The following is a 13,169-nucleotide window of genomic DNA, read 5'->3' as shown; positions in this document are numbered from 1 at the left end:
AAAATAAATAAATATTAGTATGTTTTATGAATTATTATCTTTAAACAACATTTAAATTATTAACTTGTATAACTATTACACTAAAAATGGTTATTTTGATACTTTTTAAAAAAATAATATTTGATTTTTAATAATACCAAATACAATGATTATTAATTCGTAAGAATTAATAATTGTTAACTAAATAAAATGATTTCAAATCATAAATAATAAGATCATCTTAGTATTAAGATCATCTCGGTAATTATATTACCATATTAATCTTAAGAAAGTATTTTTTGGTTTTTTAATAGATTAATTTTACAACAAAATGAGCTAATTGATAAAAATGGAAACAATCAATATTTTATGAATTTCTATTCATCTCGATTCAGTATGGGCGTTATTATAAAAAATCTATATTGAGTCAAGTATGGTCATTTTTTTTATAAAAAGTAAAGATGAGTCAAAAGCGAATTTAGGGTACTTTGTCTCAAATTAGCTTGCATTATATATAAAAGTATATATTTTATTATCTATTTAATTTTATATTTATATATATGTATTATATTAATATAGTTATTATTTGATATCTTAACTTAAGATATTAACATTTTAAAATCAATTTGAATTTCCACGTAGCAACTCAATATTCTCCCTTTTCTTTTTTCTTTTTTTCCTTTATTTATTTATTATTTTTCCTTTTTATTTTTTAATTTATAATGAATAAAATTATAATTTAATATCTTAATTTAAAAAATTAATATTTTAAACTTAATTGAAATATTCACATAATACCTCAATGAACTATTTTTTTTCCTTTCTTTTTTCCTTTTTCTTGTTTTTTATGCCTTGCTTATTAAATTAATTTTGTTAAAAAAATGAGACTAATAAAGATGTTCATGTGATACTTTCATTTGATTTTTTTTTTCTCTTTCATTTTTTTATTATTTTTAATTAGATAAAGTTTTAGGCAAAATTTACTCATTAATAGAGATGTTAAAATAATCTATATTCGATGAATTTTAATCCATTTCAATTCAATAAGGGATAATTTTATTTAAATCGGGATTAAATTAGGATGGGTCGAGTTTTTTTTATAAAATAAACAATGGGATGAAAGTTTATTTACAGTATTTTCTCCTGACTTATTTCATGATATATATAAAAGTTATATTTTATTATTAATTTAATTTTATATTTTTATATATTATATTAATAAAATTAATATTTGATACTTTAATTGACAAAATTAGCACTTTAAACTCAATGGGAGTATAATGTGATATCCTTTTCTGAGCTTTTTATTTTGTTTTTTTATTTTACTTTTTATATTTTTTATTTTAGATTTTATTTTTTATTAAATATATTTTATGAGAATATGAAGTCTATTTAGATATCATGTGTGACCTTTATTTTTTTAATAAATATTAGTTTTTTTACCTTTTATTATTTTTTAATTAAAAAAATTTTGTAAAAAAATTGATTAATAAAAATAACAAAATAAAAAATTTTAATATGCACGGATATTTACTTTGTATATTTTAACTTCTACATGATATTAAAAAATTACCGAAAAAAAAGTGTCTATAAAAAGTGTTCATTGGTTGCGCCGCACGAGGTAAGGTCTTCTTCATGACTCATCTTTTGAGAACCTTGTTTAAAATTCGATTTGGCACTACTCAAATAAACTCGACACTATTAAAAGAAATTAAAATTAATTTAAAATATATCTAAATTAAAGTTAAATAAAGATATTTTTATTAATAAAAAAATCTCATACGGGACCGAGTCCGGACTTGACCAACGATTAAAGCAAGATAGAAGAAAATTTTTTTTGGCCACAGACAAAAAGAAATTATGGCTGGCAAAATGGGGAGCAAAAATATTATTTTTCACAACAAAACACAGAAATTTTGGTCCTCTTTTCGCTATCATGTGGCCATGCCGTAATGGTAATCCACGTGTCTACTTATTACAATTTTTGTGATTATCTTTCTTTTCTTTTTTATTTGTGGCTAAATAATGAATATTTCTACGGTAATCGCTTTCTTTTTTTTTTAATCGAGTTTTAACTTTAAAGACATTTCACGTTGTTTCCCACGTATATTTTAACAGTGGTTTTACTGATACGTTAACGCGTTTAGCCAAGATGTCCATGAGTCATGACAACAACACGCTAAGATGATGCTAACAGTGTTACGGTACCTACTTTCTTTTTTTGTTTTGACGAGTCCGAAATCTTAACCGTTTAACTTAGATGATAACTTCGAATCAGAATCAATTAAAATTTTATGATAATTATTTATGACGTACTTGAAATCAATATAAATTATTCAAAATTATTTATTTGATGAATATTTAATTAAAAATTTAAATTAACTCGAAATACAATTTAATTAACTAAATACAACATTCATAAATTTATTAAAAAAAGTAAATGAACTCATTAATTTTACGAAATAAACCCAATATTAATAACCTATCACACTAAATTCAAAGAAACAAAACGGAATCATTAATTAAACATGAAAACAAATCAATCATAAAATTTACTTACTATAGGTTTTGTGCGTAACATATCAAAGCCACTAAACATATACCTACGGAGTTTCAGGTAACGGATTTCTTAACTTTTAAACTTGATGTTGTATTTAAAATTGTATCAAATATTAATTAATTTTATTATCTAAATCGATCAATAACTATTTAAAATATTTATAATTTAATTCAATTAATTTATATAATTATCTTAAAAAATAATATTTAATAATTTTAAATTTTAATATCTATAATTGATATCCTCACATTAAACCTTTCTTTCTAAAAAATAAATCTTATTAATTGGGTTGGGGTATTTGAATAAAATCCACTCATTGGCATCCTATAGATGATAGTTATAATAAAAATTACAATCGATCAACTATTTTTGCTAATATCTATAAATTCATTTGAACTTAATTTAATAATAAAATTTTAACCGGTACAAATGTGCGAGTTTAATAAGTTAGTATGATCGGAGACTTTTTATTTAAAAAAAAGAAAATAAATTTTTATTACAACCATAAAGTTTAATTTATCCTAATTAAAAATTGCATTTAAATTTTTAAGCGTTGAATATTTAGATTAATTAATTGACAAATAAATTTACCGACAAACTAGTAAAAGATATGAGAAGATAACTTCTTAGAATTTTTCTTTCTAAAAAATATGGAGCGGATGCAAATAATAAATGAAATAAATGTGTGATAAGTAAAAAACAAAATCTTAAATTTTGGATAAATACGGACGGTCGAATTCTTTCTTGTCAAACATTACAAAAATTCAATCTTGATGAATTTGCAAATGTTTAATGCTTCTTGTCATGCAAGCCATAGACTATACTTGGTCCCAATAAAATCCAAAAAAAAGAGGAAAAAAATGAAGACAACTAAAGAGATAAAGATTAAAAGAAAGAGAAAATCTGCACGCATATCTTTCAAGAGCTGAGATGGAGAGAGACGGATAAGAGTGCGTAAATTATAAATATGAAAATCAACTGCCTTAATTATTATTTCTTTCTGTCTGCTAGTTCTTTCTAGAAGGTGGAAACCAAGAGTTATGTTCCGATAGGATAAATTTGATATATCTCTCTTCCCTCCTCTGTTTCACTTATCACTCTTTGTTTTGTTTGTGCTCTGCTCTTCTTACTAGTGAAAGTCGAATTTTTTTTTTTTTTTTAATTATCGGTTAGAGAAATCCTCTCTAGACAAGTGAAAAGACCCAAAACCATTAAATCTTTCGTCCAAAAATCGCATGTTTGTGTTGAAACCAAGAAAACTTAGAAAATTTTCTGGCTTCTGTCATTAAAAAAAAAAAATAAAATTGTTCCTCTTTTTTTCCCTCGTTTCCTCGTACTTCCCTTTGTTTTTCTTTCTAAGTTGGCGTGAAATTTAGGTGTTTTCAACTTGATTTGGCAGGTTTTGCGTAGTGGGTTTTTGGATTTAACTAGAGAAATTAAACGTTGAATGGTCGTGACTTTTTGCCAAAGGAGAACAAAATTGTTTCTTCATTGTTGATCAAAGCAGAGTAGGCTTGAGTTTTTCTTTTGAGTTTAAAAGACAGAGAAAAAAAAAAACTCAACAAAAAAAGAGTGGAATTCCCTTTTATTTTCGATTGTTGTTTCATTCTTAGTTTTTCTGAGAAAGGGTAATCCAAGTCCATCTGTGAACGGGAAAGATTTGAATTAGACAACATTGTCTACTAGATTACTACCAACAAGGATTAAAAATAAATAAATAAACAAAGACTTGTTGGAATTGGGAGATATTTATTTATATTTTCTCTCCTTTTCTGTTTCCTTAAATTTAGCTGTCAAAACGTTAAAATTTAGAATTTCTCTTTAGACACAAATTTGCGTTATCAAACCAAATCGCGACAATTTCTCTCTTCCCTTCTCCGTCTATCCCCTTCTCCTTCTCCTCTTTCTTTTTCTCCTCTGTTTTCTTCTACTTCCTCTGTTTTCAGGGTTGAGGTAGGGAGAAACCAATCTCTCACTCCCTCTCTCTCTCTCTCTCTCTCTCTTCCTTGTTGGAATCATGATTTTTGTCAAAGGGTCAACGCATTCAAACCTCGAGTGCTTTCTCCATTGCACAACACCAACAGGCAAATCCCAATTCCTTCCCAAGGTTAGCAGTCTTTTTTTTTTTTTTTTTTTTTTTTTCTGTTTCTAATTTATGGTTTCATCCTATGTGATTATGATTATTACTTATGTTTTGATTATGATTATTACTTATGTTTTGCAGAGTGAGATTAGAAACCTTAATCGTTTATGGCACCCTTGGGAGAGAGAAAAGGTTGAATATTTCACATTGGGTGATCTTTGGAATTGTTATGATGAATGGAGTGCGTATGGGGCTGGAGTTCCCATTGTTTTGAACAACAGCGAAACCCTAGTCCAATACTATGTTCCTTATCTCTCTGCCATTCAAATCTTTACCAGCAATCCTTCAGTCAACAGATTAAGGTGATTTTTTTTTAAGCAAAAAAAATTCCCTGGTAATTTTTTAAAGGAAAAAAAAAATTCCCTCTGGTAGTTCGCAATTGAATTGTTTAATACCTTGATCGAGATTATGCAATTATATAACTCTGGGAATTTTGTAAATAATTCATTGCAAACAAATGTGATAAAATTTTGATTTTTATAGGGAAGAGACAGAATCGGGTGATGGCGAGAGGGAATCTTTTAGTGATTCATGCAGTGATGAGAGCGAGAATGACAAGCTATGGAGATGGGACGGATGCTCTTCGGAGGAAGGAGGGTCCGAGCAAGACAGCCTTTCGCATGTGAATGATAGGTTGGGTTACCTTTGCTTTCAGTATTTCGAGACATCAACTCCTTATGGAAGAGTTCCACTTATGGATAAGGTACTTTCTCTTACTCCTTGTTCTTTTTGTTTTTAGCCTTACTTATACTCTCTTTTTTTTTACTGATTTCATTGTCTCTTTACTTCGATTTGCATTTCATTGCTTTCAGGGTTTTCCTAATTGTATGATTGATAAAAAAAAAAAAAAAAAACCTGGGACAAAGAAAAAACAGCTATGGAAGCATCTTATAAAGAAAAAATAAAACTTTTGACCTTTGAATATGGAAATTCCATGCTTTTGTTTCTCTGCATATTCTTTCTTGGTCATGAGTCTAAGTTCTTGTTTTTCGTCTAAAATTGTCTGTTAACTTTCACTGTTGTCCTAGAGAAGAATAAATGGTACCCTCTAGCATTCGTGTTTTAAAATTTGAGATCATTGTGATTAAAAATGTAAATGATATATTAGTATTCGTAAATTATTCAGATTTAATTTGAATAAAACTTAAATTTGATTTGATTATTATCGAATTGAATTCGAACTTGAATAATTCGATTTATCGATCATGTTCAATTTAAATATTTTTATACTTGATTTGAATAACTTATGAGTCTAATCGAGTTTTTATATTTTTAATATATCTTAATTATTTTAATTAATAAAATATTTTGAACTCGAGATTGAATATAAATAATTAAATTTTTGTTAAATATAATAGTCGAATTTATTTTTACATGTTAATCAAATATAATCAAAAGAGTTTGAATAGCTTGATTTTTATTTTGGATTGAATTCGAATTAAAAAAAAAATTAATGAAATTCGAATCGAGTTTTAGATATCAAATTTGGAATTGAGTCTAAGTTCAAACTTAATTTTGTATCCACTCAAATTCAATCTCGATAAACTACACTCTTACTTGTGACCATTAGATTTAGTTTTAAGGTAGAATTTCTTTCTTCAAGTCCCTGTACATAAAGAAAGGATTTGGATTCTGTTGACGCGTTATTGTACGCTTTTTTAACAGATTAATGGATTATCTCGAAGATACCCTGGTTTGATGTCATTGAGGAGCGTAGATCTTTCTCCAGCTAGTTGGATGGCAGTTGCTTGGTATCTTTCTCTCTCTCGTCCTCTCTTTCACAAACAAGCATTTCATAACCAGATATAAGAAGGGGAAAAAAATCATTTAGTCTAGTGATTTATTTAATTTTTTATATTAAAATATATAGTTTGTGATTTTATTATTTGATGTCGATAATATCAGGTACCCAATTTACCACATTCCCATGGGAAGGACCATAAAGGACTTGTCCACTTGCTTCCTTACCTACCACACTTTATCATCTTCTTTCCAAGGTGCTCACTTCTGTCCATTTCGCTGTCACTGGTTAAAATTAACAACGTTGAGTTGCTTGCTGATGTTTGTTCTCTGTGCAGATATGGACCCGGAGGATGACATTGACAGTCCGGAGAGGAAGCGAAAGGAAGGGGAGAGCATCTCTCTTTCGCCATTTGGTTTGGCCACTTACAAGATGCAAGGAGGAAATGTGTGGGTCTCGGGCAATTATGGACGGGACCAAGAAAGATTACTGTCGCTTCTAAGCGTGGCAGATTCTTGGCTAAAGCAACTTAGGGTCCAGCACCATGACTTCAACTACTTCACGGGGATTCGACGTGGCTAGACATAATTCCTTGCAGTATTTTTCTTTGAGAACCCCACGGAAATGACTGATCACTAATTATAAAAAAAAAAAGAAAAACCCTCTTTTCGGGTTTTTAGATTATTTGGTTTTGTGCTAGGAGTAATAGGGACTTAATCTTTTGAGGAGTGTGGTTGGCACTTGTTATCAAAACCCTGTCAACGGCTCATTCTGAGACCAGCCTTTAAGGATTTCATTAGAGGGTGTATGTGAATTGAGATTACCCTTATTTTTGTAGCATTTAAAGCTAGTTTGTGGGCTTTGGGCGAGGTTTGAGCGGTAGATAAAGTGAGGCTCTTAAATTTTGAGACTTAATTTTGGATTGTATGATACCTTCTTTCGACCATAATGAACCCAATGTAGAAGTGGAAAGTGCCTCCACAGTTTCACAACTTCGTTCACACAAATAATTGTTCGGGTCCTATAGCAAAATATGCTGGATGGACTTATTTGCATCCTGGAAAGTAAGAGAGAAAAAAATGTTGAATTGAGAAATTGGACTCTTTCATATAATTATCATACTTCGCATTGCGTGCAAGGATGGTCAGAGGAACTAGTAGGAGTTCCCTGTCAGTCAAAAAGCTGAAGAAAACTAGCTATTTGTGTTCAAAGTCACTTTGATCAATGGCTCCAGTTTTATCAACATCAACCACTATCTACAGTGCAGTCTACGGTCTACAACTTCCTTTTTATGGGTTGGGCTGCTGGGGTGACGGCGTGGACTGACAACTATCTCGCTGTAATTCCACCAATACTGTTTTGACTTCCTTCTTCTTGGCATAATTCAAAGCCCTCTAAAAACCTTTTACAAAACACTTGAAAAACATTAGTTCACAAAATCTTAAATTTTAAGAGAGAAAATAATTTTCAAAAAAGTATGAATTCGTAAAAAAGAATGATTTTTTTAATTATAAGAATGTTAAATTTTTTGTGTTTGATTTATAAAATCTCAAATTACTTAATAAAAGCTTTTTACTATAATATTTTTTATTACATGTGAATAACATATTACAAATATTTCAACTATCAATTATGCTATTAAAATTGAAAATGTGCCAACCATTAAACAACCAATATAAAAAAGATTTTCATTTTTATTATTTAAGAATAAGGTGCTATATTATGAAAATATATATATTTGTAATAAAGACGACATTTCTAAATTTATAAATGTAGTCCTTGACAAAAAAAATCATTATAAACAACCACAACTTTTTTGTTATATAAACGCAATGCTTGATAACAAACACGACACTTCTAACACAATAAACACAATGTTTGATTTATAAACAAGTACTATGTTTCTTTTCAAACACTACGTTTTTCTTTATAAACAAGCACACCAGCACCTTGTTTTGGTCCTATAAACGTAGTCTTTTAATTAAACATGAGGTTTGTTGGATTATAAATTTAGTGTTTGACTATTTGATATCCACGATGTTTTGAAACTATAAATGTAATCTATGTACAAAGACGAAGTTTTTGTTATCATAAACGTAATGTTTAACAAATAAAAATAAAAACAAAAAGATTTAACAAGCACTACGTTTGTCAAATGATGAATGCAGTATTTAATATTCATAATAAAATTTTTGCCAAAATTAGTTTACCAATCTTTTGACATCTCTTGATATTCATATCCTAAACCTTACACCATCAAATTATAGTTGTTAGTGCAGTTGTTGTCGCCATTCTTGCCATCCTAGCTATTGTCATTGTCGTTGCTATCGTTTAAGGTAACAAATCATTCAGGCATTATTCTTATTTTATGAAACAATGTAAATAATAGGGTACATGAGGTTAGCTTTGTAAACAATGTAAACAATATAAATAAACATTATTTTTATTGTAGACATTCAATTTTATCCATATTAATTTAAATTTGTTTGATCTTTTAGGCTCGATTTGCATGTTTTTATTTGAATCGGTTTAAGCGTTAAATTAAATTAAATTTGTTCAAAATTGTTTTGAATTAGTTGTTTTGAATTTAATTGTTATCATCATTTATAATTAGTTTAATTAATTGGAAAATTGCAAAAAAATATAAATAAATAATTAATTAAATTATAAAAATATAAAATAAAAATTAATTGCAAAAAAGAAAAGAAAAGAATTAAATTATAGATTAAATTAAAAAAAAGGAAAGAAAAATACAAAAATGAGTGGTCGACAGTCATTACCAATTCTGTATGGTTACTCTTCAATAAGCCAAATGCCCAAGGCTTTGCATAGTATTCTAGCCACTTGCCCAGGCTAGCACCAAATAGTCACAGTCCTTGCTCCACTACCCGATACTGCCATACCAAACCATGACCCTACAAAATTGGCGTTTAGATGAGAACAAAAATTTTCTTTGATAAAAGCCTTATAACTTTAAAACCTGAGAGGGGGGCACCATCATTGAAAACACGTAGGTACCAAGATCTGAGGGAGAATTTCTTGCAAGACCTAGAGCTCCAGCACTCTTATTCTATGGCCTTGCACCCAGATAGGCCTTGACTAAGCCATCTTAGCTCTATAGCCTTAGCCCCACACCTTTTCACTGTCAAGCCCTTTCCCTGGGTTTCACTACTAATGAACATAACAACCAGACCAAGATTGCATCCTCTATTTAGCTTGATGGAACCTCAGTGCGCACCCATATTCCATGAAATCTCACTGCCAGCTAACCAAAACCCATATCCACCCCTTGAAAGCCAAAAACAAACAAAAAAAATTACAGTCTTTATCAAATCGGTGAAGAACCTAGTGCTAAACAAACCTTCAAAATAAAACAAAAAAAAATTTTTAAAAGGAGAGTGAACGACAAAAATCTTAGAGAAGATCTGAAACGGTAGAAATTTCAAATCGAAACCATTTTATCTAATACAAATAATGCATGATTAATTGATACCAATTTATGGGCATTGTAGAGGTGCTAATCTTTCTCCACATGTAACCGACTCCTGAACTCAATCTTGTTTTCGCATACCAAAATTATCCTTTTAATAGGGCCTTAAACCTGTTTTATGGTTTTACTAAAAGGATAAAATTTTTAGGTGATCAATTACACCATAAAAAATATTAGTGGCGACTCCTTGCATTTTTTTCATAATTTTTAAATATTTTACATTTAGCGATTGAGTCTCTGGACCGATACGTTACGATAGCATGGTGACTCTACTAGAGACTTTTGAGAGTCAGCCCAAAAATTTTAATTATGCGCTATTAATAATTATTGGATCTAATTGGTTTTATTTGATATTTAATTTAATTCCTTTTATTTTAATTTTTCAAAAAAATACAAGTTAATAAATAAAATAAATTGTATGTTAGTTATTATTTTGTTTTGATTTTATGCTTATGATTTATTTATGATATTTTGATTAATATATCACTTTGTACACTTTTGCATATGCGCTCGTATGTATGAGCTCTAGACTTGGGCTCTATTCCTTTTTAAGAGAAAGTAAAGTAGTTACACTCTCGTAAGGTGATAACCTTTGCATTTGCTAGTGAATACTTTCACTCGATTGAACATTTCCATTAGTAGCCTGTAATGAGTGAGGATTGTGAAGCGTTACCCGTCTATAACCGATGATGATGTGAGGAATAGTCTAGGAACTTTAGATAAATAAACTCTAACCCAATGTATTCAGAGCCATAGGAAGCTTGCCTAAGGTAGAGCTATGCCATATTTTAAAAAATACCAAAAGTTAGGACACTATATACATTCTATTATTTTGTTATATGGTTGCTATATTGTTTCTATTACTTGTTTATTTTGAATTATTGAGTCATTTTATTTTTTAAATATTCTTTGATTTTATTGCTTACATTATACAAAGATTATATTTTAATATGGAGTATTTATTTTAGGTTAGTCATCAACATGATAAAAAAAAAAAAAGAAAAAGGAAAAAAAAAGTTCTTATAGAGCCATTAGTGGTGTTAACTTTTTGTAAAAATTATTTAGAAGTCCAAAGTCATGCCATTTTTTTCATAAAAATTACCTAAATTAGGATATGAGGGTACTTTGATACAGTTTGTGTTTAAAGGTAATAATAGTACAAATAAAGTTAGAATATAAAAAAAATTAAAAAAGAGCAAAAAAAATTAGGATAGGTAAGAAGTTTGTTTTCTTTTTGGAATTTAGTCATTCCATTTATCATTAATTTGGTTTGTATATTTTTAGGTTATTCCATTTTTGTATATATCTTTGCATCATTATCGTATTCAAGCATTTATAGACATGTTGCATGCAAATTAGGAATTGTGTTGTTCATTCAACAAAAATGACAGCATAAGCACTGTTGGTATTAAACCCTTGAGATAATATTTTTCTTAGTGGGTATAAGAAGCTAAAAATATGAAAGATCAATTAGAGGCCCAAATTAGTGTGTTAGAACACAATCAAGAGAAGTTTGGCTATGGCATTCAAGAGGTGACAATAGCTCATTGAGTTAATGAAGACTATGAATAGATTTAAGAAAATTATTTTTATGCCTTTTCAAGAGTTTTTACCAATCTCAGCTCAAGCAAGTCTTATAAATTCATGGATCATGATCAACCAATTCCCGTTACGCCTAGCATACTTTCAAAGCTTGCTGAATCATTTAATGGTTTGAGCAATAATGAAAATCTGGACAAGATCATGAAAGGGATGAGTGATTTGACCATTCAAGTATCTGAGCTCCATAATTTGATTTCTAAGATGGGATTACCAGGTTCTGTGCAGCCTTAACTAATTATTTCAAGCTCAAACTTGCATTCAAATCCTTTTCATGACTGGTTTTAGCCTCCCTTCTAAACATTTATGATTAGGCCTCAAAACTTCATACAATCTCCAAGAAGTCCAAGAAGTCCATATTTGAACCAAAATCTTCGGCCTTCCATTCTCCAACCACCTATTTAGTCAATTGCATAAGTCCAAACCTTTGCACCATCGTTAAATCCTAGGACTCTTAGTTAACCTGTTACCCAAAAATTACCCAAGAAAAGAAAACAGTTAGATTCTCTCCCCATTCTATATGGAAGTGGTATAATGCAAATGTTAAGTGTCATTTTATGATAGGGTTGAAGAACATTCCATAGAAGATTGTATTGCCTTCAAGGATACAATTCAAGCTTTGGTTGATGCTGATCTCATAAAATTTAAAAAATTGATTAGTGATTCTTGATAATGGGAGAGTTACGGGTCAATGATGCTAAAAGTGAATCGTTAAATGGAAAACCTTTGTTAGTAAGTTTAAGTGTCATCTTAAGAATATTATTGGCAATATAAATTTTTTGGCTCATGTTTGAGTGTTTGCATTGTATGAACAGATCTTGTGCATTAGGAGTGTTCCATGGATTTATATCATAATTTGATATTTTTAATTTCTATTAAATTATGGACTTGTAACTAGTAAAAAGAAGAAAATGTTAGATTTGAATAAATCCCTACATAGTTAGGTCACAAGGTAAAAAAAGTGCTCTAAAAAAAACAAAAAAATGATGAAAAAATGAAAAAAGAATTTGAGTCTCGTATGAGTTGGCAATCACTATTAAGGATTTGTTAAATACCTAAACTCTCTTTCTTAAGCCTTTTCATTCAACAGCAATGACCTCTTAAAAGCCATAAAGTTGAATTCATGAACCTTGCTTTCACTTGATAATGTTATGATATCAAAAGGTGATATTCTTTTCTAAGGTGATGAACAATGATACATCCAATTTAAAAAGAAAGAAATAAATTTGGATTCCTAGAAGATCAAGCAAATATGACATTTTTTTTAAGAATTTAGATATGGTAATTTGATGTGTCAATATTACATTGTAGTTTCAAAAATTTTTGAAATCAAAGCCACTTCAAGTCTTGTAAAATGATCATAGACTTACCAACCTTTCAATCATTTACTCAAAATTTGGCCTAGCTCATATGTTTCTGAGGCATGTTGCTTATATTTACCAACCTTTTAGCCCTTTACCCAAAAAGTTGGCTTGACCCATATGTCATCAGGGTCATGTTGATCATGAAACTTACCAACCTTTTATTTATTTACCCAAAAATTGGTGTGACCCATGCATCTTAGAGGTATGTTGATCATTAAAAAAAAACTCATTGCCTTTCAAACAATTTGAGCTATGATCAACATATTTATTTATTTTTTTTGGTAAAGTGACAT

The 13,169-nt window shown here is 29.1% G+C and overlaps 1 protein-coding gene across 1 annotated transcript; it reads left to right on the top strand.

Annotated features, from left to right (window-relative positions):
* The first annotated feature begins 3,531 nt into the window (after positions 1-3,531).
* Positions 3,532-7,415, top strand: LOC111281845 (uncharacterized). Its single transcript, XM_022869572.2, has 6 exons — positions 3,532-4,646; positions 4,764-4,984; positions 5,166-5,385; positions 6,348-6,433; positions 6,588-6,679; positions 6,761-7,415. The coding sequence occupies exons 1-6, from the start codon at positions 4,557-4,559 to the stop codon at positions 7,003-7,005; spliced, it is 954 nt and encodes a 317-aa protein (XP_022725307.1). The 5' UTR covers positions 3,532-4,556; the 3' UTR covers positions 7,006-7,415.
* Positions 7,416-13,169: the final 5,754 nt, after the last annotated feature.

Source organism: Durio zibethinus, chromosome 5, assembly GCF_047325235.1.
Source record: "Durio zibethinus cultivar Kanyao isolate XHJ-2024 chromosome 5, ASM4732523v1, whole genome shotgun sequence".
NCBI lineage: Eukaryota > Viridiplantae > Streptophyta > Magnoliopsida > Malvales > Malvaceae > Durio > Durio zibethinus.
The sequence above is the reverse complement of the archived record's forward strand: the minus strand, read 5'-3'. Positions and strand labels throughout refer to the sequence as shown.

Coding starts and splice junctions, on each gene's coding strand:
- LOC111281845 (XM_022869572.2), top strand. CDS start 4,557: ATGATTTTTGTCAAAGGGTCAACGCATTCAAACCTCGAGTGCTTTCTC. Junction 4,647..4,763: donor AATCCCAATTCCTTCCCAAG/GTTAGCAGTCTT, acceptor TATGTTTTGCAG/AGTGAGATTAGAAACCTTAA. Junction 5,386..6,347: donor GAGTTCCACTTATGGATAAG/GTACTTTCTCTT, acceptor CTTTTTTAACAG/ATTAATGGATTATCTCGAAG.